Genomic DNA, 27,160 nt, shown 5'->3' on the forward strand with positions numbered 1-27,160 from the left:
TAGACTTAACTGTTTATTAGCTGAATTCACCTACTGTCCTTATCACACACATATCAAGGTGTTGTGGATGTGACTAACACCTTGTCTACAAACTGGTCATAAAAGTTTATGGGAAAAAAAAAAAAAAAACTGACATCTCAGATTGTCACATTACTGTCTTTGTAGCACCCCAGATGGGAGCAGTGCTATCGACAGTTCTCAGGTGACACTATACCCTTCTCTTGCACAGTGGACATAAAAAGCTCACAGAATGTAGGCCTCCAAACAAAGCTTTCCGGGGAAATGCAGGTGCTGGAAAGGGGCAGAACAGAGATAGCAGCTGAAACTGTGGAGGCAGCAAATTAAAGCAGTGTTTGCGCTACATATGAAATGCAAGCGTGGGGCAGGCAAGTCTGAAAGACTGCTAGGGCTGGTACTGTTCATCTCTTCCTATGAGGCCTTTGGAAACACACATTTTCTTCCTGACAAGGCATCAGTTTTATTCAGCACATCTCAAATGGCAAATGATCACTAAAGAAGATAGAGCAGTGGGAATAGCTGGGGGCTGTGTCACCTGTAGGCTTTTTGATGGAAGAGCAGAAAAGTGGGAGAGAGGAAGCAAGAACATGAGAAAAAAAAGATCAGAAGAAAGGAGGAGAGGGGCAAAAATCTGAGCATACTGAAATGAACTGTAAATCCTTACCTGGAGAGGTAAGGAGCTTCTCAGCTGGGGACAGTGAAAATTGACTGTACAATGCTACTAGTAGTGTGAGAAATGAAAGCAACTTTTAATGTTCTCAGACAGACCAACCAGGACCAGAAAGCCAGGAAGGTGACAGCAAACAAAACAGGCAAAAGCGGAAGAACACTCAGCCCCAGCTATAAGGCAGAACTTTGCTTCTGCTAATTGTGAAAAATGCTTTAAAAAAAAAATCTTATAGACAGTGGGAAGCTGCTTCCCTGCAACGTCTGCCACTGGCGTCACCCTCTAATGGTCAGAATTGCTGTTGGCCTCCTGAGTAAAAGCCCAGAAAAGTGCTTGCAGCTATTAAGAAGGAAAACTTGAAGGAATTGTTTAGACTTTTCCCTATGGTGCACGGTCACTAACAGCCAGAGGAGGGGCATTGCTCATCAAAACACTGGGTTTCCTCTGTAAGAAGTTATTCCTATCAACATTCCCTGCACCAGACCCAAAAGGCAGCAAATGTAGGCTCACAGCTCCACGGAGCAGCTACCAAAAAGACCCAGGTCTACACCAGCAGTTACCTCTGAGGCTGCTAATTCTGCTGGGGGCTGAGACACAGAGCCTTGTTGCCACAGAGACACTACAGAGTTCATTTTTTGTTTTGTTTTGTTTTCTACCCCATTTTAATATTCTGTACAGAAGAACAGCCAGGGTCAGCTGGGGTAGTCGCACTCCAGTCTCAACCTCCACTTCTGCCACTGCTCCAAAACCCACCCCCTCCTGGATGATGATAACATCACTCGGTGAGCCCTTTTCCTGCACAATAATGCACTTATCCTCATGTTTGGAGATGGTGATTTCAATGATGTCCTTTGCTGATGGTAGCTCAGCAGCTCTCCTTCCAGGATCTGGTGTGCTGCCTTGAGGCTGGTAAGCAGCGATGCAGTGACCACTGGCTGTGATCAGCAACTCCATCTCATTTTCTGGCCCTGGCACCTCCGCCATGGGCAAGGCAGGCTCTGCCACAGCCTCCTCTTGGGAGGGGCTCTTCCTCTGAGGCAGGGGTAGGTCCACGGCAAGAGAGGCCTTTGCAGTGCTCATTTCCTCAGGATCCTTTTCTGCCTGGTGGGTGAGCACGTGGCATGCAAGGCTCTGTGGAAGGGTGTAGCCCATGCCACACAGCTCACATTTGTAGGGCTTCCCAGCCAGGTGGCATTTCTGGTGGCGCCGCAGCTTCATGGCCAGGGTGTAGGACTTGCCACACTGCTCACAGTGGAAAGGGCGCTTGCCTGCGTGCAGGCACTCATGGGCACACAGCGTGTAGGGGTCTTGCGGTGCCTTGCTGCACACTGTGCACAGGTGGGCCTCGCCCGTGTGGGAGATGAGATGGCGCCGCAGCTCTGGCAGTCTGGGGAAGGCATCGCCGCAGAAACAGCTCTTGTAGGGCTTTCTCGCCCGTGTGCAGCCGGAGATGCTCACGCAGGTTGCTCTGCTGTCAGAAGTCCTTGCTGCAGAAGGGACAGGAGTAAGGCCGCTCACCTGTGTGCGGGCACATGTGGTTGCGCAAAGAACCAGGGTTGGCCAGGTGGCATCCGCAAATGGCACGCTGGCATCCCTTGGGATCAGTTGGGCCGGTCCCAGTGGCCACATGGATCTTCCTGTGAATGCGCAGAGAGGGCCGGCACGCAAAAGCCTCGCGGCACTGCTCACAGGAGAATGGGCAGTGGCCAGAGTGCAGGACCTGGTGCTCCCGGAGGTCTCGCTTCGTGCAGTAAGCCTCGTCACAGAGTGCACTGGAAAGGCCGTACACCCTGGTGGGCCAACAGACGGGCCTTGAAGCTCTCCTCTGAGCTGCAGCTCTTGCCACATTCTGTGCATATGAAGGGCTTGTGGCCAGCATGGACAAAGCGGTGCTTCTTGAAGTGGCAGAGCTGCAGGAAGGTTTTGCCACACTTCCCACAGTGTTACCTGCGCTTGATCACCTCCTCCTTCTGGAACAGAGCTTCTGGCAGTGGGCATGGGCTGCCAGAAGGACCCTCCGCCAGCTCACTACAGTTCTCCTGTTCCCCAGCCTCCTCCAGTGGGCCCTTCTCTCCATGGAGATGCCAGTTTGGAGACTTTAGAATTGTTGCTTTCTTTCCTGCAAGTATCTACATGTTGTTGTTCAGGACTGGGCTGCTGGGGTTCCTGCTCAGCTGTTCTGGCATCACTGGCCCACGTGCCCATGCAAGCACCGAGTTGAACCCCACCTGAGGATAATGACATATCCAGGTCGCCTGAATGCACCTCTTTTTGCCCCATCTCCACTTTTTCTGCTGTGGATCCATGATCCACACCCTTGTTCAGTTCTTCCCTGCGCCCGCCATTGGCTTCAATGTTTGAGATGGCCTCGAGGTGCTGATTCTCATTCCTCCGTACTTTGGCTTGCCACAGCTCATGTCTGAGAGAAGTGCTTTCCTCTCCTGGCAGCCTAAGGAAGTGTTTGGCAGCCGGCCTCCTAGCTTCAACGGGGACGTCAAGGACTCCGGTTTCATCAGACCCCACCCTGGAGAAGTTGGAATCGCCTGCACAAACACAAAAGCACGCTGGGTGAATCAACACTGGCTGATGCTGGGTCAGCATACAAACCTCGGAGACAGACACTGCTACCCAACCGTCCCAGGTCTCTGCAGGAAAACCATCGCTTCTACGATTTCATTTTTTTAACCGGTGAAGGTGGGCAAAGTCTCTCTTCCCTCACCGCAGAGGGTAGCTGGGCAGTATTTCTGCCGTTCGGGGAGGGCCCAGCCCTGCAGCGGGCGCCCCGCCAACCCATGCCCCACCAAGGCCGGGACACGCTGCCCGGGCCAGGCACGTACCTGCGGGGGGCTCCGCCGCCTCCACCTCCCGGGCCGCCGTCCGGCCGCTCCCGCTCCTCGGGCCGGGAGAGCGGCTCTGCGCCCGCCCAGCCCAACGCCACGTCGGCCTCGGCGTCCTCCGGGCCGCAAGGCACGGCAGCGGGCGGCGTCGGGGAAAGCTCCGGCCCGCGGAACCCGGCCCGGCGGGGCGCCCCGCCGCTCACCTCCGCCAGCCGCGGCCCTCGGCCGGCAGCGCCCGCCCCACGCACCCCGCGCCCCGCCAGCGCCGGCCCGGGCGGCAGGCCCAGCAGCGCCGCGCAGACCGGAGGCGCCTCGAGTGCGAAGACGGGGCCGCGGCCCTCCATGCCGCCGGAACGGTGCGAGGCGGCGGCGGGCGCGGCCGGATAGCGTCCCGTGGCGGGTGGGGCGGGGCGGTGTTTCCCCGGCGACGGGCCGCGCTTCCGGCGGGAGGCGGATGCCGGCGGGGCCTGGCGGGCGGGCCGGGCGGAGGCCGCAGGTACCGGCGGCGGGGGGGCGGGCGACGGGGCTGTGCACGGAGCGCCGAGCCCTGAGGCCTGGTTTTAGCGGGCCCGTCCTTGCGGGGAGGCGGTGGGGCCGGGCCGGGCCGGGCCGGGCCGCTGGGGAGGGGGGAGGTGCCCGATAGCCGCGGCGCAGCCGGGCGGGAAGAGGCCCGCTTGTGCGCTTGAGCCGCGCTCCTTGGGTGGCCGCATGCCCAGGGAGAATCGGTCGCGGGGCTTCGTCTTGTGAAGCCCGGGAACTCCTGAGGTCTGCTGCTGAGTAACTCCTGCTTGGTGGATTTGTAGTGGGGAGAGGAGCCCTCCCGTGAGGCTGTACCTAGTAAGAGTTCTGACGTTTTCATTACTGGGGTGCGTTACCGAACTGCGTTTGCTGTGAAGACTATAGCACGGTGCAGGAATTTGGTTGATGTGTGTGGAAAAACAGAAGTTTCTGCAATTGAAACGAAACCGGCAGGGGCTGCAGGTGACAGCAGGGTCAGAAAAATAACGGCAGCAGTGCAGCGGGGACTCCTTTTGGTTGGAGCGTTGCTTTGTTAGGTGGTATGGGGAGGAGAACAGCCCACCGCGCTTCTGTTGTTCTTTCTGGTGTGTAAGCGCCGCTCCGTGCTGTGCTGATTCCTGCACGGGCAGATTTTGGTGTGCAGATGTACTTCGGGATTAATGGTGCTTCTGGAAGAAAAACAGGAAAAGGAAACTGCAGAGTAGATACAGCTTGAAAATAAGCAATGGCGGGGTGGTGGCACTGGAATTGCAACAACAGAAAGTACGTGAGCAGCAGCTACCAGGGCTTCATAGATACGAGTGAATTCTGGCAGGATCTTGTATAAGGAGTGTCCAGCTCAGAATCTGTGTGAAAATTGTGTTGTAGAGGGCTGAAGTTTCCCTCCTGCAGAACGTGCTGTTCTGTGCCACATCTCTGCTAGCAAAAAATCTTTTTTGGCTGGAGAGCAAAGCACGTGGCTTAGCAAGTGCTGAGAGCAACCCAGAGAGGAGCAGAAAACACTTGGGAAGAATGGAAGTGGTTGGCTCTCTACAGCCAGGCAGTAAAGAAATGCTTCTGATGTCAAGCATGATTCTTTTGTTTTGAAATGTTTAAGTAGGCTTTTAACTTTTTAAATCTGGGAACATAATCGTCCGTACATTTTGATTGGCCGTGCAGGGTGTATGGTTTGCATCTTGTCATGCTATTTATCAACTGAATGTGACGTTCTTGGATTGTGTTATATCTGGTGAAGTGCTGTTCTCTGACAGCTGTTTCACCCTTATACTGATGCAGGATGGACGTCCCCAGGCCGTGGCAGGTCCTGCTTACTGCTTGTTTTGAGTAGACAGAAAAAATCTCGTGCAGCCACTCTGTCAGAAAATAAGTTGTGGAGACTTGTGAGGATCTGAGCATAAGGGCTGTCCTGGTTTCAGTTCCATGTTTAGTTTCTCACCTCCCAGCTCTCACCTCTGGGTCTCTCTCTCAGTGCCCCCTAGTTTCTGGACATTTAAAGCATATGTTGCTCTGATGTGAGAAACCTCGTGCTTCTGTCTTTTGCACTGGTGGGAAAGGGCAGGGGAAATTCTGCAGAAAGCCCTCTGGAGCTCTCTGGGACCTACAGTCTGCTTCGCAAGCAGAACCTGAAATCTGAGAAGTCTTCTCTGGGTTCTCCAGCCATTAACGTTTCATGAGGCACTAACCTAGAGCTGAGGAATGGAGCTGCCTGCCTGTTAGTGAACAGTGCAAGGAGATACCTGGGGAGCCTGCTCTGCCTTCCAAGGGGGAAGGCAGGTTTGGACGGGAGCATAGCTGCTGGTCTCTGCCCAGTGTGGAACCGTAGACATCCTACTGGTGACCTCCTTCTTCCTCATGGTGCCACACTAGGATTAATTCAAGGAGCATGCCAAAGGGGAAGGCCCCAGTGCTGTCAAATAACGAACACTTATGGCCCTGGTGATGCGCTACCAGTTGTCTCTGAAGCCTAATTGTGGTCCTTGTAGTGAGAAGCAGGGAAACTCGGTGTCTTGCTGGCCCTGTGGCAGTACTATCACTGTTCTGCAGGAAGGTTTGGATTTAGTCCTTGAGTGCGTCAGGACTGCTCAGGGGACACTGTTGTACGGGGCATCCTTGAGAGCTTGGCGTAGAAGGCATCTCCCTGGGTCAGGAGATGGCAGCAGCGGAAGGTGGGTAGAGCCTCTGCCCACTGGAGTGAGGAGTGCTTGGGGACTGTGGACGCTTTGTGTGCCCTGCGCAGGGCTGGGCGGTGGGGCTGCTGAGCTGCAGTGGGAATGCTTTCAGCTCACTGAGTCATAGGAATCGGTGCCTGGCGTTACCATGGAAATCAGAGCGGTTGCTAGGGGTGGGGAGTAGCTTGTCATTTGGCCCTGTTGCTGCGTGGTTCCTGCATGAGCTCATGGTTCAGAAGAACCTGATTTCTTGCTCCCTGCTCCTCTGAGAGCAGAGAGGTCAGGCAGCTCTCGGTCCTTGCAGGAAGGCAGGGAATGACTTTGCTTGGGCGTCTGCTTGGCTGCAGTGGTCAAACACTGTGTGTTTGCCATACAGCCTTGACCAACCACTGCCCAGACACATCTTGCTCTTTCGTATTTCGGGAATCTAATTTCATTTGCTTAGCAAGGCCCCTTGCCCTCTGGGAGCCTGAGAGAAGTGAAAACTGGTTGTAAACTGGTGAGTAAGAGATAGGGGAGGACAGGAGGTAAGCTTTTGGAGTAATCTAGTGGGAGGGGACAAATGGTGACTGTTCCATTTCCTTTCCTCTCAAAATACACCGGGCTTGGTCATGAGTGTTGCCCTGAACATGGCTGTGACACCTTCCAGTGCTTGGTCTCTTACTGATCTTGTCCTCAGGGCTCGATCATTTTCTCTGGATAGATACACACAGTCAAGCTCTAGGGATGGAAGATGCAATATATTGTTGCCCCCTCCATTTTCCTAAAGGAAATAGCTTTACTGTGAATATCTTCTTTCCATGCAAAGGCAGCGTGCCTCCTCAGATCATCTTTGAGCTCTTTGCTCCCCTCGTATGGCCAAACAAGCACAAGCCTGTCAGAGCAGCAGTGTTACAGGGAACCTTGCTAATGCAAGGTGCCATTTTGTTTTCCTGCAGTTCCTCTTGGCTTGCTGTCTGTTGGCCACTGAATTACTGTCCATGTGGCAATGCCAGCTTAGGTCTGTGTGAGCAGTCCAGGTCAGCATATCTGTCCTGTCCTGAGTGTCCTTGCTTGTTTCCAGCATGCTGACTTTAGTGGGTGACAGTTGTTTCCTGGGGGACTTCCCTGAGGGTCAGTGCCCTTAGCACAGCACAGAGCACCTCCTAGCTCGCTTCTGGGTTTGGCACATCTGCTGCTCCAAGTGAGGGTGAGAAATATTTGCAAGAGCAAACACAGTTGTTTGTTTCTTGGACCCACTTAATTCCTTGTTATCCTTACTAATATGGCATGTTTGGTGAAGAATACTCATTCTAGCAATAGGGCTTTAAATTGAAGCAGTGATTCCCATACTTTTGCTATTGTTCAGCAGAAGTATTTGCTGGGTGATGGTGAAAGGAGATTAGGGTGTTATGTGTGTTATTCTCTCTGTCTTACTAGCCTACAGAATCCTGCTTTAAGAAGCTATGAGCTGTTTGCTTCTATGTGCAGATCCCAGCATGCTGAAGCACCCGCTTTGGTGTTGCTGAGAGCTCTGACCCTCCCTTATGGGGAGAAGGGGGGTGATTCCTGGGAAAGCTTCCAGCGCCGGGCCAACTGTGGAAACAGCTGGGCTTTGTGTCAGCCCTTCAGAGGGAGGGGAGCTCTTAGCTACAGTGAGTGTGTTGGGCAGGGGCTGGCATAGATGCCTTCCTCGACATCTTGCTGCTGCTCCACTTTCAGGAGATAAACTAATTTGGACACAGCTGTGGTCAAACAGTCTCACTGAGAGGGTTGGTGTAGGCTCCTGATGTGCTTTTGATAGCAACGGACACAAAAGAATCTGACATATGTCAGCGCTCCTGGCTTGGAGGAGGAAGAGGGGGAGGGGAAGCATGGTCTCTGGATTGGTAAAGATAAAGCAGGCTTTAGGGAAAATCAGTGAGGAGAGCTTTTTGGGGATGGAAACCTGCCATCTCTGTGTCTCACCTAGCAATCTCTGCAGTCCTTGTTCTAGACACTGCAAAATAAACTGCAATATTTGGAGACCATGGCTGCAGACCCACTCTCAGAGCTTCAGGATGACCTGAACTTGGATGATACCAACCAGTCCCTCAGCCAGCTCAAACTAGCCTCCATCGATGATAAGAACTGGCCGGCAGATGAAGACCCTGCTTTTCCCAAATCAGGTCAGTATCCTTCTTGTTTGGGGTCTGGGTTTAGGCCAAAAAAGTTGTTTATCCTGCAACATTGTGGTCGTATCTACATATGTAGAGAATCCCAGCTCCTCCTGAAAGCTTTATAGATACATTTCTGTTGTACCACACCCAAGTGAATTAGCTCTTCCATTGAACAGCACTAAAAGTTCAAGGCCAGGGGATGTATATATGCTGTTCTCAGTTATGGCGCCGACTATTTTGGTGGTGACAGCATGAATACACTGTAAGCCCTGAAGTGTCCTCTCTTATGGTGTCTTGCAGGATAGTTTGATCTGCCTGGGTGGAAGGGTCTTGAACTTCCATGTGGGAGATAGGTCTGGAGAATTGGGCTCTAACAGCCTGCATGAATCCAGTCAGTTACTGTGCTGTGAACTGTTGCCCAAGGAGGTCAGGGAAACTAGCTCAAGGACACATAGAACAGACAAACAGATCCATTCTTCTAAGTGGTTATTCCATATGTTTTGTGCAGAGGACTCCAAAGGCTCCCCTGAGCCTGTCACTCACCTGCGATGGGATGATCCTTACTATGATATCGCCAGGCACCACATTGTGGAAGTAGCAGGTAATGGCCTTTTCTCTCTGTTTTCTCCTTTGATATCTTTGCCGCTGGGCTGAGCAAGGCTCTCTTCTAATATAGTGGTGAGAGCATCTGCCAGGCCCACATGGCAATGACAGCTGGCATAAAGAAAAGGAGCATCAAACTTCTTGACTGTTTGCAGTGTTTTAATTTTCCATTGACCTTGGTTAAACTTGCATTCTTTCTTGAGTCTTGTTGTCTTGATTATATTACTAGTAGGACTTGGTTGCTTTAGCCGAATTGTTTTAGGTGTGGCCCTGAGCACGAGATGTGGATTCTATATGATAATGTCACAGAAATTACCTAGTTATGCAGCACAGTTGTGAGCTTCCTCAGCTGACTGAGTAGGTCTGGAAGCTCTGTAGTATCTGAATGGTCAGGGCTTGCCATCCTGTCCATACACAGCATATTTTAGAGAGCTGAAAAATGGGAAAGAGGCCCAAGGCCCACTGCAAGTAAGGAGGTGATCACTCAGAGTCACAAGCAATCTGATTTCTTCTGTATGGTTGTCTTGCCAGTATTATTTTCGTTGCACTAGCCCTCAGTAATTTCCTGCTGGGACCTCCATGAGAAAGACAGTTGGGGATAGTTTTCAGTTTGCTATGGTAAGTCTGAGGCAAGAGTCAATCTAGTTTGTCCTGCATTCCCCGTTTAAGTAAAAAAGCCTCTTCAACCTACTGGGACTTGACACACTTCCTACTTGACGAGCTGCAGCCACCTCACCCCCTTCCTCTTGCCATTTCTCTGTACCTTGGTTCTCGCCCCAAATATGAATTGGCAGAGAAGGAAAGGCACAAGCTGGAGTCCTCCTCATCTACTGTTGTTCTGCAGAAGGGCTTGTTCAGAGGGGAAATGTATGTGGGCAGCTTACCTTGGCATGGGTTGTTCTGACATCAGTCTTTTTTGGGCTGTCATTAGAATGAGGTTCCTTTCTATTGTCCTCTCATGTTGCAAAGGATAATGGCAAACTTAAAACCTCACCCTTCTTTGTCTCCCTCTGTGTCTTTGGTTGCTGGATGACAGGCATTTAGCTTGGAGCCATTGTGTCTTCCAGTTTTTCTACAAGTACTTTGATTTGCAGATATGTTTGTAACCCTTTCCATGGGCTGGCGTTTCAGGACTGGAGTTAATGTGAGTCTGCACTAGTCTTCCTGCTGCTGAAACCGGAACAGATGTGTGGACTCCTGCCATTTCACTCGTAATAGCTGGATCATAATGTGAACTGTAGAGGAAACTGTCATTTCTAAACTCTGGGAGCTCGTGAGTTAAATAATACTGTTGTTCACCCCAGACAAAACCCAAGAGCTTAGCAGAGTGCTTAGATCACAGACGTTGATAAGACTGGAATGTCATCAGCTCAGAGAAGGATATACTTTGTGAGCTGCCTCCTGATATAAGCACCAGCCTTTCTGTGGGATTTCTGTTCTAAGGTAACAACACAATGGTTGTTTTACAAGCTCTCTGAATGGAGTATCACCGCAAGGGAAATGCATCTCAGTGGCTGTTGGAAAGTGGCCATTTGTCACAGATGTCTAGCGTAGCACATGAAGAATTTCCTCACTTCCTGGAAGGGATTCAGGGAGCTATGATGGCTGCCTGGGAGATGCGCTTGCATTCTGAAGGAGCTCTCTTCTCCGCCATGGTTTGAATTTGTGTTTCTAGTGAGTTCTGTGGCCTTGTGTCTCTGCATAGCGCAGAAGCATCTCAAAGAGCCATCTGTTGTTGGCTGTTAGGGGCCACTTTTCACCAGAGCTGGTTTATCTGAAAATGTATGATAGTTTCCCCCACAAAATGTGGTGCAGTGCCTTACTTGAGTAAAGAAACACAGCTCTGGGTAGGGCATTTGCTGGCACTGGTTTGTGAGACTCACTGCTGTCTCATCTCCTGGAAGTGGGAACTATAAAGTGGATCAAAGGATATGGAATTGTAATCTGGGCTCTGAGGTGAAGCAGTTTGTTCAGCTTTCTTGGTCAATAATTAATAACATTAACTGTTTAGAGAATTAGATGGTGTAATGTTCTTTGGGCTGTCACTGGAAGTGAGCAGTCTGGGGAAATCTGGAAAAATCCTTTCAGAAGTATCCTGAGGAGTCAAAAATCTCACTGGAGGATTGAAATGGAGCTGTTTGGATCTGGCTCTACTGACAAGTTGTGCTTGTCAGCACTTTTAGCTGCAGCGAACATTTACCACGCTAAGCCTGAAACGAAGTGGCTCCACCCTGGCTTTCTTGTAAATATTGGCAAACGGCAGCAGATGAAGGGCAGTTTTATCCATGCTGCTGTTTTATTAGCTTTCTCTTCTGTGTCCTTCCCTGTTTTACACTGTAGAGCAGAAAGCGTATGGCTAATTCTGTTTGTTCTTTCCCTGAAATGTATTCTGGGCGCTGATGCTATTTTGAGACAGAAGCAGAAGGCTGGTTCCCATCCTCAGGCTGAGATCCCAGGGTTATCCTGTGTGGTCAGAGCAGTAATTGCTTAATGCGGGATGATGCGCAATGTTCATAAACAATAAAAAAATACTGTTTTGAACCCACTTGTTTTCTAGCTGACTTTAATTTATGACTCAGTTCAAATCATGCTGCGTTTGAATATCATAACTTTCTGGCCTTAAGGGGAAGAAAATGATTCAAAAATGTTTTGCAGAGTTTGCCAGAAAAATGTGGTTTTTTTTCCCCGCCTCAAAATAGTGCAGCAGTTCTGTGGAAGCTCCCTTTGTGCCCTGTGCTCCTGACTCTTCTTGGGGGCTGGGTTCTTCCTTGGAAGAGGCTGTCTGCTGCCTTGGAAGGAGCTGGCACGGCATTGCTATCCCTAGTGGTGGTGCGTCACAGGAAGACAGAGCAGAAGGCTTCCAGACCACAGTTCCAAGGGATTACAATGGCACCGTAATGAATCTAGGAACATTTTTGTTTTAGGAAAGCTTCTTTTGGTTCTTTTGGGATATAGTGCTTTTCTGAAGGAAAGAGCTGAAACTCTTTGCCTGTGCTTTCAGACTTCGGCCTTCAGGTGTCTGTTTCTGGAGCATCTTAGTGAGGCCTTGGAGAGGACTGTGTGTGGTTGTGCTCTTGTTGACTTTGAGTTCCCCTTTTTGTGACCGGATAAATTTGTCTTTGCGTGTGGCTAAAAGTTGGAGCGGAGGTGTCTCGGTTTCACTGCACAAACCGCTTCTGCAAAGTGCGGTTTTTTCCTTACGTCATGTAGCGTTTGGAGGAAGCGCAGGCCTCTGGTTGAAGGCTGTTGATGAGCTATCCCAAACTTCTGTTAAGAGTTTTTGTTTCCTTATGCAACTTCTTCTATGGCAGAGGTATGAGCATCTGCTTCCATCCGCTTAGGACTGAGGTGAACTAGTGTGATGTAATCTTGGCCTTGAATTTCAGCAGAGACTGAATTGCAGGAATATGGCAGATAGTTAATAACAGTCTGAAGGCGTTCCCACTGGAAATCTGGGATGTGTGGGAAGAGCAGGACTCTTGATTGTTCTCTGGTAACGCGTTCCTTCCTTGCTCCTGTGCCCAGTCAGAACTACTGCTCTGCCACCTTTGTAGTCAATAGGCAAACCTGTATGAGGTGCATCAGGATTCCCACTTTCCCACAAGAACTGTTTTTCTTCCCTTTGCAATAGGAAGACTGGAGCTTAACATGGAGTTAGCAGATGAATTTGCTGCTGCTCTGGAGCTGGAGATGATGTAGCAGTTACCAGGAGACTGGCCATTGCTGTCAGCTGCATAATTTCTACCCAGGGATCTCAAGACCTCAGAGGAGCTCAGAGCATGTATTTGCTAGGCTTGTGGGAAATCTGCTTCCTCACACCATTAAATTGGCAGTCCGTAGGGCTGTCTTTGTAGAGAAGGCTTGATGCTAGTGTGTAGTAAGAGCTGCTATTGGGGTGGGAAAGCGCGGTGGAGTGCAGGGAGCGTACCTTCTTGAATGTTACAAGACTGCAGAGAATGTCTTTGTTGGTGCCTGGTACCAAACCTACATAAAAGCATTGTAGCTGGCTGGTGGCTGCAGGTACCAAATTTGTAACTAGTGCTGATGATTTGCTGTTGCTGTTAGTGACTGAGGTGGGGAGTTTAGATTTTAACTTGGGGCACAGTTGCTACTGTTGCACTAAGCAGGCAAAGGCAGAAGTTGCTGACAAACCTGATGTCACCAGTCTATTGCAGCGTGTTTTTGGTGGCCTGTGTACTCAGCAAAGGACTCTACTAACAAGGACCTTTTTCCCTTCCAGTATGGTGCATTCTTGTTGGCTCCATTAGCACAGGACACTTGCAGTTCTGCTGTATTTGGATGTAGCTTCTGGCTTTAACTGTTTAAGGGGTATCTGATACAGAATGATGTGTTGCTTCTGTAGAATTGGGCCCATCCAAAGAAAGCCCAGCTTCTGCCCCATGTTTTGAGATGTCAGATCATGGGAGCAAAGAGTTTCTAAGAGAGTCTTACGTTTCTAAGGTTTCTAAAGGAGATCAGTGGAGCAGAGAGTTTCTCCCTAGGCTTCTGCTCAGCTCAGTCTTCTGTGTCAGTAGGTCCATTTGGGTCTGTAGGGTATACGTAACTGGTGATGGAAAGCGTCCCGGGACGGCAACAAGTGCTTTCATAGCCTTCTCCCTTCCCAGACAAACCTTTTTTCACCTCTAATTGGCAATTTCTTTATTTTTTTTTAGTCGGAATCTAATAAAAATATTTGTTTTTAAAGCTATGTTGGAGATCTAAGTTGTCTTTATATTCTTATCAGTGAGTTTTGGCTGTTGCGCGTGTTATTTATACAGCATGACGCCATCAGCTGTACACTGCTGTGGTTCTTCCTAGGACCTTGACTGTCAGAATTAGTTGCATTAAGTCCTTTTAAAAGTAGCGGTACAGCAGTTGCCATTTTGTTGGTGAAGGAAGTGTAACTATAACTTACAAGGGCCAGAAACTGGACTATGGTTATACTGAATTTGTTGCAATTTGAAGTAAGAGACCCAGCTGTCATGGGTGATAGTAACCACCTCTACTTGGAAGATATGCTTGCTCTGGAGAGGAGCTTGTGGGAAACATAAAGTGGAAGGGGTTTAACTGCTGCGAGACAACAAGTAAATGCATCCCAGTGGCAATTTCACTAGACACTGAGACTTCATACTCAAGATTACTTTCTGGGAAAGAGCGCAAAACTTGGCTTGCTATAACTTTGTTTCTGTTCCTCCAGACCAGGGTGCACTTGATGGGGCCCAACCAGGTAGGTAGATTTTTTGTGATGCTGTAGATCACGGTATTCCTTTAGCATGCCTGTGGCCTGCAGCTGGGTTATCTCAAGGGAGCCCAAACTTTGCTCAGCCTCGGGCCGTGCTGGCAACTTTTCAGGAGTCCAAAGGCTGCACCAGATTGTCGTCTGAGGACTGCACCTCTGCCTCAGGCACAGCGGAATCATCTGAGCCGCATTTGGCCTGCGGGCTTTCCCTGGGGCGCTTTGGGGCTCTCCGGTCTCAGTGTAAATTCTGTTCTTCTTCTGGTGGTGGCCTGCTGGACCGGCTCAGTTTGAACAGTTACCCTGTTGTCATTTGTGCTCTAGAAGTTCATCCTAGGATTGCTTCCTCTCCCTTTGTAAGACCTGCTGCTGCATTCACCTGTTATGCAGCCGGCGCTACAACTGGATTCTCCAGATGAAAGCTACTGTTACCGATTTCTTCTACATTTGGCAGCAGAGATGTTGTGTTTTGGTAACTTGCGCCTCATTCTAGCCTGAAGCTGTGCTAGACTACTCTGTGCTCGCTGAGCATTTGTTCATATTCTGGACTTCAACGCCAAGCCTTAAGAATTTGGCTACCAGTGCTTTCACACTTCTCAGTGCAGATGAAATTCTTTTCTGGTGTGAAATTCTTTCTGCTGTTTCTGAACAGCAGGCCAGGACCTTTGCACAGTCCATGGAAATGCTGATCCTCGTCACCTCATTATGTGGATGCTTCACCCGTTTGCTGTGTTCTGATGGAAACATCCTCCCATTTTGCATTCTCCAATCTGATTGTCCAGGTTTTTTTAATTTTGTTTTGTAACAGTTAAGGCTTTAGTCACTTGATAAGGCTTTAGGATCGTGGCAATGTTTGAATATTGGGAATGGCTAGGTGGAAGATAGTACGTATTAAAATACTGCCACTTTGGGCTTCTTCCTTTCTTTTCTTCAGAGGCTAAATCCACTTTGGAATTCAGCAGATATCAAAGATCTACCCATAATACTTAAACACTGCTCAGCTGTGTTCAGCAGGAACCTGAAATTACATTAGAGAAGGTGTTTTGGTTTTGTTTGTTTGTTTGTTTTTAAACTGACAGTGGCTCTGAGAAGCATCCTAAGCTTTGTGAAACTTGGAATAGCGTTCCAGATTTCTGCAATGTCCATTCCTTATCCCCAAACTGCCAGCTTTGTTGTTTTTCCAATAACGCTAGCTTTGGTATCAGGCTTGGTCTGTCTGCATTCTCTCAGTATCAAAGTACCAATTTATTCTCATTTGAATCTTCTGTCAAAGTGGATCCTTGGCTGAGAGTACCTGGTGAATGAACTGGGTCCCTAGACTACAGTTATGTTGCTGGCTGAGTAAAGTGATAACATCAGATCGTGGCAGAAAGGCTGACTGTTAGTTTTCACAAGAAGCACTTAGAAGTACAGAGCAAGATTTGCAAGCCAAGTGTGTATTTTCCATATTTGCTGTACAGATATGTTTAATACAGAGTTCTGTCTCAGGACAACACTGCTACCTTAATATGAATTTCTCCTGATATGTTTGCATTGATGCAGGTTGCCATCTGAAACATCAGTTTTGGTATTTAAACTTCATTGCTTCTAGAAGTATGGTCCTGCTCTGATGGCTCTGTGAGTACCAATGTGTATAACTGCTTCTTTTTTGGTTAGTTGTTAGCTATTCCTGAGAAGCTGAGTAATTACTTCGTGGTCTACAGTTGTGCACAACACAAACCTTAGCTACTTGCAATTGCAAAGAAGGGATAAAAAAAGTGCATTTGTAAGATTAATATTGCAAATGGGCGAGCAAATAGTGTAAGGAATGGAGCATCTGGGAAAGATCAGATGCAGTAAGGATTTGTTCAGCCTGAGGCAGAGGCCACCTGGAGACAGTTTCTTCTGGCAATCAAGAATGCATGGAATGGGCTTTACGTTCTTGCTTATTAATTGCAGCAACTGATTGTTTATCTTCAATGCTCAGGAGCTGAATTTCGATATATCTGGAGAAGTCAGACTGATCTGATTTATATCAGGAGAAAACAGGATTGTCATTCAGGTGTTTTAAGTGTTTCTATGTTGGCAGGCTGAGCTCAGTGTGATGAAACTGGAGTGAAACCCAGAACTCAGCGATGGGTATGGAGTGCTCATGCAAAAATTCATTTGGATTTGGAAGGCAAAAAGGGCCACTCCTTTTTCAGTGATCTGAACAACTGTAGATAATCTCTTAATGTATTTGGCCCTGGAAACAATCCGGGAGAAACATGCTATCTCTCTAGATTGTCTTGCTTCTTTCTTTTATTATCAATCGCCAACCTTTTCACCAAGGCTACTAAAACAGTGAGATTCTAGACTTTGAATAGGCCCAGCCATAAGTGTTCATGTCATTCTAGAGGAAGAGGCTTAAGCTGTTTGGTTCCCAACTCAAGGAAGTATCCCAGGCTGGAAGTCAGCGCCCAGGAGGCTGAACTGTGTGGCCACCTGCAGCATCACATGAAGATGGTACTGTGCTTTTCACAACCAAGGCCTTCCTTGATCAAGCCTACACTCTTCTCTTCAGGCCCTCGAACCATCCCCTTCAATATGAATCGCATCCTCAGTTAACTGAAGATAGCACCTGTTCTGACTTTAGCAGAGAGCTATAATCTGCACAAATCTGTTACCCATTTTCTTTCAATGCTACAGAACTCATCGGGTTCTCGGATGCTGCCATCTTCTTGGTGCTCTATAGGGGCAGGATCCTTTGTCTTCTAGACAAAGCCATACAAGCAGAGGAGTCAAAATGTGTGGTATCCTCCCTTCTGGGCCTTCTTAGCCTTCATCTTTGTATTGTAGAGAGTTTATGTGCATTTGATCCAGCCCTAAAGCTCATAGCAAGCTACCAATAAACTCTGGGCTAGGCAGAGAGTGGGCTACCGTGGGATATGCAATGTGATGTTGGTCTTGTGGCCTGGCTGTGGCTGTATCTGGTTGTTCCAGATGATCCTTGCATCAGTCTCTCCTAGTCCTGCTTTCTGGGTCATGTGTCCTCCCTAACTGCCCCTTACCTGCGCATGTGTATGTCAATGTGATGGCCTATGCCAGCCCTTTCCCAGTCTGTACCTGATGCTGCCTCAGGTGTCCCTAACATTTGTAGAGGCTCTGGCTTGTGTGCATCAATAAATTGTCTTGTGTTGTCTGGTGAGTGACTTGAAAATGAAACTTGAAAAATGGAGGTGTACAAAAAGAGAGAGAGAATCTGTTCTTCTGGCCAGGATGGAGGTAAAAGACAGGGTTAATGGCTTCTTAGTGTCATTGCCTGTGTATGTGAATTCTCTGGCTGCTATTTGAAGCAGCAAGTGGTCGTCTCTTACTAACAGGCAGTATTCCTGGAAGCCTCAGGTTTGTCCTATGGTTAATGTGAGATCTCAGTTGTTGCATGGCAAGTCTAGCCAGATGATAGTTGGGTGCTGGAACCCCTGCAAGGGTAAAAAAAAACAGCTGCATGCTCTGAATGCCATAAATCCAGCATGGGGAAAAGGATATCTTTCAAGAGGAATGGTGTACTGCAGGGTTGTCCTGCATAAGTAGAGATCCTTGCTGCTTTTCTGTGTTGTGGTTTGAATGGGTTGGTTGTGCCATGGGAAGGGGAGGTGGGTATTCTTGAACGTAACCTCAGTAACCCCTTTCATTGCTCTGTGCTCCTTCTGACTGACAATAAAACATAGCTCTCAGAGCCGGGTGAGTAGCCAGAAAGATGGGAAGACTTGAGCTCTTCACACTGAAGGAACAATGTTGCCTCCACTGGTGCTAAAAAAGCAGGTCATCTCTATGGAAATGAATCGGATGGTGTGCCCATTTAGGAGAGAACCAGACGTTCCTTGAGACTGTATATCTGGATCTGGTTCTTAATTATCTAAATCTCTCAGTTCCCCTAGCACGTCCGCGAAGCTTGTCCATGCCCACCTGCCTGGTTTTTTTCATGGAGATGGAGGGCTTTGCTGGTAGAAGTATGCAGATGTATGAAGGCATATTTGGAGGAAAACTCGACTTGTTGTCTCTGAAGCCTCAAGAGGTGGCTGGGAACGTCCCTCCTAAGATGAGGTTGCTATGTGGCTCTAATGTGATAGGGATTGTTTTCTGCTGGGTTTTTGACATAGAATGCTCAGTTGTACCACACTTTGCTGCTCTTTCCAGCTCAGATTGGGAAAATACCGTTGTGGATGGAAAAATCTAGGAAGCGGTGAACAATAGCTTGTTCTGCAGCACACACCTCCCCCTGAGCCCCACCTGAAGAATCCAGCAGCCCTAACCTGCTCCATCTGTAGAAGAGGCTTATGATGATGCTTACTTTTTCCTGGGATGTGGCTGGGACTGCCTGTTTTTGGGAATTTCTTGATTTCCAGGGTATGCAGTGGCTTTGTTCAGTGTACGGAATGAAGCTTTAGGTAAAGCAAGAAATACACACACCAGACCACGAACAGTTAGTCTGGGTCTGCGTGCAGAAGAGTTATAGTGGTTATTGCCTCTGTGAGGGGCAGTTTGCCTCTGCCTCCCTATGCATGCATGTAACAGGAGCAGTGCCCCCAGGGGCAGTGTTGCAGGATTAATGCTCTGAGTACTGCAGGCCTCCATTTGTATATGCTCTGAAGCATCCTGTCTTCCAGTCCTTCCTCTTCTTTCAGATCTGAAGCATGGACTCTGTTCTCTTTTCACATTGCCAACTTGCCAGGCCCTTGGTGTTCAGGTTTCTACTTTCATCCTAGGCCCATGACAACTCTGCTGAAAATCAGGTTCATCTTTGCTGTCAGCTTTGGCATTCTGGACTTCTGCCTTGTTATGGTGATTTTACATGTTCCATTTCCCCTTTGCTGTCAAGACCACAATGTAGTTTTGGAACTCTTACCATTTCTGACATTTAATCTGCAGGTGATGACAAATATGGAAGGAAAGTCATTTTGTTCAGTGCCTGCCGGATGCCCCCAAGTCATCAGCTTGACCATGTGAAACTGCTGGGGTGAGTAGTGTCTTCAGAGGCTGCTGTTACTGTAATTTCCAGGTACTGGATTCCTGAGGCCAGTTCTGTACGGAGTATCGTCTTTATCTGGACATGTCCTTGCAAAGGGCTTACCTCCGTTGCTGAGGATGCAGTCCTCTGTTATGGCACACTAAAGGGAGCAAGAGCCTCTTTGTGGCAGAGTATGAAGTGAATTAATGAGCTGTCTGTTTTCAGGTACCTGAAATTCACACTGGACCAGTATGTGGAAAGTGATTACACACTTGTGTATCTACATCATGGCCTGACTAGTGAGAACAAGCCATCCCTGAGCTGGCTGCGGGATGCCTACAGGGAATTTGATCGCAAGTGAGTAGGGGACAGCAGGCAAGGCTGCAGCATGCTGCTCTGTAGTCTAATACAGAAGATTTTTCCCCTTGTTCCCAGGTAGCTTGGTGATCATATCTTACTATTGCCTATTTCTACTGCTAGTGGAGGTGGGTTTTTGTCTGTGGCAGGCTGAATTGTGGGATGCAGAGCTCCTTCTGAAATTGCATTTTTTCGAACAACAGGCAAGCAGCAGAACCAGGAACCAGTGCAAGTGTGTTAGCTCTGTGGTATAATTGTTATTTCCTGGTGAAGCTGGTCACTGCTCCTGGGCAAATCTTGGAATAATGTAGAGTGTGCCCTTAGACTGCTGGGCATCCTGACATGAGTACGAAGCATGGAAAAGCAGAGGCCACGGGTGACTGGGGAGTGGTGAGGCAGAATGCAGAAGGAACGGAGCATCTAGGATGTATTAATCTTGTGAAAAGGTTGGTTCCCCTTCTTAAAGCACAGTTCATTCTCACTTAGCTTCTTTTGGCAGGTACAAGAAGAACATCAAAGCCTTGTATATTGTGCATCCAACCATGTTCATCAAGACCCTTCTGATTCTCTTCAAGCCTCTGATAAGGTAGGACACACTACAGCAGTCTTACCCAAATCCTCACATTGCTGGCGAATAATGGAGCATTCCTGGGGGAGCATAAGGTATGCACAGGCTACCGGCCTGCCCTGCAGCCTCACACCCTGTGCTGTCCCCCCTTGTTTCTGAGCTCAAAAATATTCAGACACAAGAAATACAAAACATGGTTTGCAGATCTGTGCTACTCCCTTGGTATCCAGCCAATTAGAAGTAATGCGTTACAGATTCTGCTAAGAATAAAAAAGTGAGAGCATCAGTACAAATTCTGTTAACTCATTGTGTTGACACTGAAATCCTAACTCTGTAAAATAATAGAAAATCAGTTATTTCCAGCTGCTGCTTAGGAAGGAGAAATCCAGGGCTTAGGGAGGCTGCCTCTGTTAGGGCTTCTAACATGTCCTGGAAAGTCTTGGCATCTCCAAGTAAAATACATGGGCTGGAGAGCTGTGTGGGCAACATCTCTGCTACTCAGCCATGCCTACCCCTTTGCTTCATCCGTGCTTCTTTCAGACCCCTGGTATCCTTGCTTGTAAGAAACCTGCTTTTCAGATGCTGGATTTCTTGATTCCTCACATACCTACTTGTCTCTTGTTTTTCAGCTTCAAGTTTGGACGAAAGATTTTTTATGTGAACTTCCTTAGTGAGCTGGAGGAGTATGTAAAGCTGGAACAGTTGGGGATCCCGAGCCAAGTGCTGAAGTAAGAGTGCCGCTTATCTTCCATTTGTTTAGGGCTCCAAGAGGGGATTTTACTGGACGAAAGGCAAGGGGAGGAAGGGATTGTTCCACCCAGGCAGTGGCTTTAGAAGGAGCAGTAGAAATTGCTATAAGGACTGTTGTTTCTCTCTGCTGTTTTTCCTGTGTCTCTTTGGTCCCAGTGCCCAATTCTGCCCTTGGAGTAAAAATACTTCTCCACAGGAGCACCCATCATGCCTCTCCCACTCAACTACAGGGGCTTTCTGAAAATTACTGAAGTTAACACTGACCTGGACCTTGTGGCATGTATCTGCTGTGTCAGGCACCTACTCTGCTCATTTGGCACAGTTCAGCTCCTCTCAAAGGCTTCCCAAAGTCACCACAATCTTGGTCTCTCACTCACCCATGCAGTTGTCTCATCACAAGCAGTGCTGCCCTAGCCTCCTACTTGTGCTGTGGTCTTCAGCTGCTCCAGCTCTTGATTCCATATATATCTTCCTTTTGCCCTGCTTTTTTTCTGGCAGCTGTATATTTGTTCTTGTTGCTCCAGACTTGCCTGTCCTGTTTTTGCATAGGTGAAATCAGCCATGCTAGGCTGGAGATGTTACCAATGTGTTAGCAGGGGTCCACGTGGAGTGCTGGGTTCGTGCTCTTTCTGGGAGGTGGAGTGGCTTTTTACTAGCCTGTGTTTTGCCACAGATACGATGAATATCTCAGATCCCTCCAGAAACCTTCACAAGTGCCCCAGAAGCCAACACCCCCCCGCCCACCACTGCCAAACCAGCAATTTGGAGTCTCGCTCCAACAGTGAGTATCTCTGAATATTGTTGCCGTTGCTCTGATCTGTTTGTTCTGAGGTCACTGAATTTATAGCTGAACAGCTATAGAAATGTCTGTAAAATTTACTGCAGTTTGGACTTACTATAAAACTACAATCATCCTTCTGAGGAACTCTACCTGCATCCAGATTCTGACTGACTCAGTTCAGTTCCACCCTCTTAATTCCATGGCTAGAACCTAGATCTTATCTAAATTAGGATGAGATTGTTTCTGTAGTTAGGGCTTATTAAGGGAGGAGCAAAATAAGAACCATGAGGAGGGCTTTATGCCATTAAAAGCTTTGTCTAAACAAAGGAAGTCTGTTAGAGGCTGACTGAGGTGTCTTTAGGGCTGTGCTATTTTTACCGAGTAGTGCTGCAGGTCTGTTGTTTAGTTTTTTTTCTTATCACTTGTATTCACCCTTGTACTGATTTCCAGCCCCCATTCCTGCACAGTGACGCAGGCAAACACAGACACTGGCTGGGGATAGTGATACTGCCTAAGTGTTGAAGGTATTTTTAACTTTGACTGTGATTTTGCAGCAGGAAAATGCAGAGGAACCAGGATTGTGTGGCCAGACAGACCCTTTGAAGCAATCTGGAAACACATTCCCCAGTTTCAGCACCACACTTCCAAATGTAACCCCTGTGGTGCTGTGTGCCTGAGCCTGTTTGTGGGCTGAGAGGGGCGAACAGCTCCATACCACAAAGTGGTACACACGCTGTCTAATGTGAGAGTGGCAGCAAATGCCTCAGCATCACTAGGCGTTCCCTGACAACCCTTGAGTTGTTTTTTTTTTTCCCTTACAGGAAAGGAGTAGATAAACTTATCCCATGTATCATTCTGTCAGGGGTCAGCTTCTCTCTGCCCTTGTCCACAAGGGAAAAGACCAAGACAGTTTAACTCTTTTCACCTACTTTGTAACTAGCAGTGTTACCTTCTGGGAACCCCATTGTCCTGGTGTCTACGTGTGGTGATTTTTATGGAGGACAAAGAAATATTCCTGTGGTGTGGTAATGAGCCCAGACTCATTACCAGTGCTCATGCTCCAGTGAATGACTTCTCATGATGGGAATAATGGGTGAACCAGGGAGACAGGGATAGCAAGATACTATGTCATCCCAGTCAAAAATAGTACACATTTAGGCAACTTCAGGTCTCAGGGGCTGCGTGCAGGGCAGGGAGGACCAGTCATGTGTAACCTTTCGTCTCTTCCCACAGTCTACGGGAGAAGAGCCCTGATCGGTCTCCTGTTCCTCTGGTGGTCAGAGAGACTATTGCTCATTTGCGGGAGCATGGTAAGTGTTTGGGGGAAGCTGTAGCCCTTCTTAATTCCACGCTGTCGGCCTCTCCTCCACCCTGTTCTAATCCGTAGTGTGTTTGGACACAGCAGAGCAGCAATCCAGGATAAGATGTAAAGGCCGGACCCAAGTGGGTTAGCCTTGAAGAGATTGTGCAGTTTCATGGCTGGGAGACATTTTTCTTTCAGTTGTTCATACTATCGCTTGTATAAGAGTAGTAAATGCTGCTTTTATCCCTTGCCTGCTGCTGAAGGCAGGAAGAATCGCAGTTCTGTGAAAAAAGGGATTTGATGACAACTGTCTGAACACCCACAGCATGGATTTATGATTGTTAATACGAGCATTCCTAGAGACTCCCACATAACCGATCTTCCTTCTCCATCTGCTCTCACCTTACAGCTCTCACAACAGAAGGGATTTTCCGGAGATCAGCAAATACGCAGGTTGTCAGGGAGGTCCAGCAAAAATACAACATGGGTGAGTGCTCCACTCAGCAGAGCCCCTCTCATTCTCTGACTCCTGCTGTCCTGCTAGAACTCTGTTGGAGGTAGGCCAGCAGGGCTCCTCAACTTCTCTGATAGGCCTCTCGGTGAAGCCTCATCGGGATATGACCCAAGTTGCAAGGGAGGAGCATCTGACACTGTTCAGTACTTCTGATGTGTGGAAAGCATAATCCTTCGCGCTTAAGTTTCCTGCGCCACCCTTTTCCTGCCTAAATATTTCCCTGTTTCTCAGGATAGGACATACCATGTTTGTCTGGTTATGCTGAAGGGACTGAAGATGACTGGTCATCTCTAACATTTTCTAAAGACCTAGTGCTGGGTTCAGCAGTGCTTTTGCACATGCTTTTGGGTCACGTTTTTCCACTCCATTAGAAGATGCAGTGTTTCAATACCCTCTCAGTGTTCTTTAAATTACGGCTTCCCTAGTTCTGGGCTCCAATCATCACATCGTATTCTTTGTCTAGAGGAGATCCTACTTTGGCTAGTGAGTGTTGAGTCTCTGTGTTACTTTCTCAGGTGTGCCGGTAGATTTCCAACAGTACGAAGATGTCCACCTCCCTGCTGTGATTCTCAAGACCTTTTTGAGAGAGCTGCCTGAGCCCCTCCTCACTTTTGGCCTCTACAGCCATGTTGTCAGCTTCCAGAGTGAGTTGTAATAAGAGTGTGCTCCTCCCTGAATGTTGCAATGGCCAAGGGCGAAGATACCTTCCAAACCACCCTTGGCTGTGGAAGGGACAGAGCTGCATGGGATACCCTGTGATTGCAAACTGGGCTTTTGCTGGGGTGTGTGCTGAGGTATTCATCTTTTTCATGGAGAGATGAGAATTTCTTACAGACTTACTTGCCCCATCTCTCTTGCTTTTTAGGTGTGGAAGAAGTGAATCGTGTGGATGTCATTCGCAAAATACTCCAGAATCTGCCAGAAGAAAACTACCGTGTGCTCCATTTACTGACAGCCTTTTTGGTGCAGGTGAGCTGCTCCAAGGCTTGGAAGCTGTCTTTTAGTTCAGTTGCCAGTGCCTCGCATCAGCTTCTTGACTGCCTGTTCCCTCCTTTCCTTTGAGAAGAAATAAGTCTTAAGCTAAGAAATTGCCTCTCTTTACCTTATGTTCCTCTAATACGGAGTCTTATGACTGAGAGGCACAGGCAGGCATTAAGCCAATGTGGTCTGTACCAGGGAGGCTGAAAGTGTGGAGGTACCACTGCAAAATACCCGAGTAGAAGATAGGACTAGAAGAAGGGTCACAGATCCGCTCTGCTTTCTGCTGCTAGGGAAGCTGCTGCAAGGTTATTCTAGCAAGAGGGAAGATTGTTCTAGTTAGTGATGACCTGTAGAGATATTGGCTGACAGTGCTCTTGGTCCTATTACATTGTAGCCTGGTTGCTGAGCCATAGTGGGATGTGGGAAATGCTAAATGTTGTTCCTTGCTTCCTGAATGCTGCAAGTCGTGTTTCCCCCAGCCATCTTCTGGCAGGGAGTCTTGAGCTTCTGTCTGTCACCCTCCTTCCATCTGCTTTGGAGAGTGTGTCAGCTCTGGCTTTGGGGAGGGAAGAGGGCAGCTGCTGTGTTCTGCAGCATATCTAAAGGGAAGTGGGAGGCAAGTGGATGAGGCCAGGCTATTCTCAGAGAATGCGTAGCAATAGGACAAGGAGTAATGGCCTAAAACTTAAACATAGGAAGTTCCATACTAACATGTGGAGGAACATGTTTACGGTAAGGGTGATGGAGCACTGGAACAGGTTGCCCAGAGAGGCTGTGGAGTCTCCTTCTATGGAGATTGTCAAGACCTGTCTGGGTGCCTACCTGTGCGACCTACTGTAGGGTACGTGCTTAGGCAGGGGGGTTGGACTCGATGATCTCTTGAGGTCCCTTCCAACCCCTGTGATTCTGTGATTCTGCGATTTCACAATGTTCTCTTTCCTTCCCCCATAGGTATCTGCTCACAGTGACAGAAACAAGATGACAAACACCAACCTGGCAGTTGTGTTTGGCCCAAATCTGCTGTGGGCCAAAGATGTAGCCATCACCCTAAAAGCCATCAACCCCATCAATACCTTTACCAAGTTCCTGCTGGACCACCAGAAGGAGCTCTTTGAGGATGTGGAGGCCTGAATCCCGGCCAGCCCACACCCACACACTGTGCCCACCTTCCCACCTTTCCCACCTTGTCTTGGAGCTGTGACCAAGCTGTCTCCAGTATAAAGGGACTGTTGGTACCCTGGGTGATGAGCAGAATGAGGGCTGTGGAGATGGTGGAGAAAGTGTAAGTAAGCAAGCAGGAGACCTGCTGCTCCAGATGGAGATGGGAGCTGGTCTCCCAGCTACTGTGTGGGAGCACACAGTCACCTGCCAGTCTGTGCAGCTCCTCCAGAGCTCATCACCAGCCTGCTGCCCTATAAGATGACCAGCCATCCTTTCCTCCTTCCCTCACATACGGCTTTTCTGCCCTCCTGGTCCCTTCTTCAGCAAAGATCTTTTTTTGTTTAAACTCCCAATAGCCGCATCTCACTCCCCTTGCTTCAGCTGGGCTATCAGGGCTCGGGCAAGATTCACTGGGTATGTGGCAGAGATGTTCTTGCTGTAGGTGCCATTTCTCCGCACTGAAAGTGCATCCTACCTTCCCCCAGAGGCATCTGAAACACTGAATGGAGCAGGCAGCCCTTGTGCTTCAGGTACTTGTCCTGCACTTGCAAACACCACTTTAGCCACAACTTTTTGGCAGGCAAGTGAAGGATAGGTTCCACAGGACATTGGCTGGATAGACCTGCAAGACTGCAACGCACAGAAGCTGAATTTAGCCCAAGGCCCTCTGGGGTCACCCACTCCAGGTACTCTTCAGCTTTTGCTGGGGCGAGGTTCCTCCTGTAATTACCCAGCTCAGGTGTTTCTGTCACTCCAGCAGCATTTCCAGCCTGGTTGGGAAGGTGCATGCCAGACCTGGCTGTGCATGGGTTCTGGCTGGGGCCCCTTCACAGATGGGAGTCTGCACTGCAAGGAGAAAGTGCCCTGGTGGCACAGAACTGCTGAAACTATGAAGATCACTGCCTTTCCCTCTGGCAGCAACACGAGGCCTCTTCTACTCCTTCAGGCACGTGCATCTGTGCTGACAGACACAGACTGCCTTGGTTGTTTCTTCTCTTCAGTTTGAACAGAACCTTCTCTAGCACAACGTAACAATGAGCATGGCCTTAGGGGAAGGTCTAGGGACTGGGGCTAACCCTCACTCTGGAGTGCACCAGGCCTGGTTTACAAGTTTCTGCCCAGGTGCTGAGCACTCATGTGCCAAAGCTGTGAGGGAACAGCTATTTCTTGCAGAGGGCATCGCCTTCTCTCCTCCTCAGTTCCTTTCCCTTCCATCCTCCCATGGAAGCCTCATCTGGTGCATCCTGTATGCCATGGGCACGCCTGGAGAAATCGGATTGTCTGCAAGGCAGGCTTAGGGCTGGATGTGCCTGGTGCCTTCCCAAAGCAGTGCATCACTGTTGGTGTTGGGGTTGTAGCATGCAGGTCACCTGAGCTAGAAGAGTTCTCTCTCCTTAGCCTGAGCCTGATGGGGTGCTCATGGGGAGCTTCTAGTGTTCTCTGGCGTGTTATACCTATGTCTCTTGTGCCCTGCATGCTTTGGCCAGTCCTGCTTCCTGCTGTATTTGGCCACAGGGACATATGCTTTGGACCAAACAGAACTCATTTTTTAAAAGCTACTGGATGCTAAATAGAATTTGCTTTTCTGTA

General features: G+C 48.7%; 2 protein-coding genes across 4 annotated transcripts; one reads left to right on the forward strand and one right to left on the reverse strand.

Annotated features, from left to right (window-relative positions):
- Positions 1-3,664, reverse strand: ZNF408 (zinc finger protein 408). Its single transcript, XM_021401400.1, has 2 exons — positions 3,523-3,664; positions 1-3,228 (listed from the first exon to the last, which is right to left on the reverse strand). The coding sequence occupies exon 2, from the start codon at positions 2,681-2,683 to the stop codon at positions 1,211-1,213; it is 1,473 nt and encodes a 490-aa protein (XP_021257075.1). The 5' UTR covers positions 2,684-3,228; positions 3,523-3,664; the 3' UTR covers positions 1-1,210.
- ARHGAP1 (Rho GTPase activating protein 1) lies at positions 3,238-27,160 on the forward strand. 3 transcript variants are annotated; one of them, XM_021401410.1, is made up of 13 exons: positions 3,238-3,379; positions 8,173-8,356; positions 8,856-8,948; positions 19,077-19,164; positions 19,381-19,512; positions 20,012-20,098; positions 20,710-20,808; positions 21,504-21,611; positions 22,845-22,921; positions 23,324-23,401; positions 23,944-24,072; positions 24,294-24,397; positions 25,361-27,160. In XM_021401410.1, the coding sequence occupies exons 2-13, from the start codon at positions 8,218-8,220 to the stop codon at positions 25,538-25,540; spliced, it is 1,314 nt and encodes a 437-aa protein (XP_021257085.1). In that variant the 5' UTR covers positions 3,238-3,379; positions 8,173-8,217; the 3' UTR covers positions 25,541-27,160. The 3 variants fall into 3 exon arrangements, with proteins under 3 accessions (XP_021257085.1, XP_021257083.1, XP_021257084.1); XM_021401408.1 differs by lacking the exon at positions 3,238-3,379 and adding an exon at positions 3,949-4,018; XM_021401409.1 differs by lacking the exon at positions 3,238-3,379 and adding an exon at positions 4,149-4,359.

Source organism: Numida meleagris, chromosome 6 (genome assembly GCF_002078875.1).
Source record: "Numida meleagris isolate 19003 breed g44 Domestic line chromosome 6, NumMel1.0, whole genome shotgun sequence".
In the NCBI taxonomy this organism is placed as follows: Eukaryota; Metazoa; Chordata; class Aves; order Galliformes; family Numididae; genus Numida; species Numida meleagris.

Coding starts and splice junctions, on each gene's coding strand:
- ZNF408 (XM_021401400.1), bottom strand. CDS start 2,683: ATGCCCACTGCCAGAAGCTCTGTTCCAGAAGGAGGAGGTGATCAAGCG.
- ARHGAP1 (XM_021401410.1), top strand. CDS start 8,218: ATGGCTGCAGACCCACTCTCAGAGCTTCAGGATGACCTGAACTTGGAT. Junction 8,357..8,855: donor CCCTGCTTTTCCCAAATCAG/GTCAGTATCCTT, acceptor TGTTTTGTGCAG/AGGACTCCAAAGGCTCCCCT. Junction 19,513..20,011: donor TACAGGGAATTTGATCGCAA/GTGAGTAGGGGA, acceptor TTCTTTTGGCAG/GTACAAGAAGAACATCAAAG.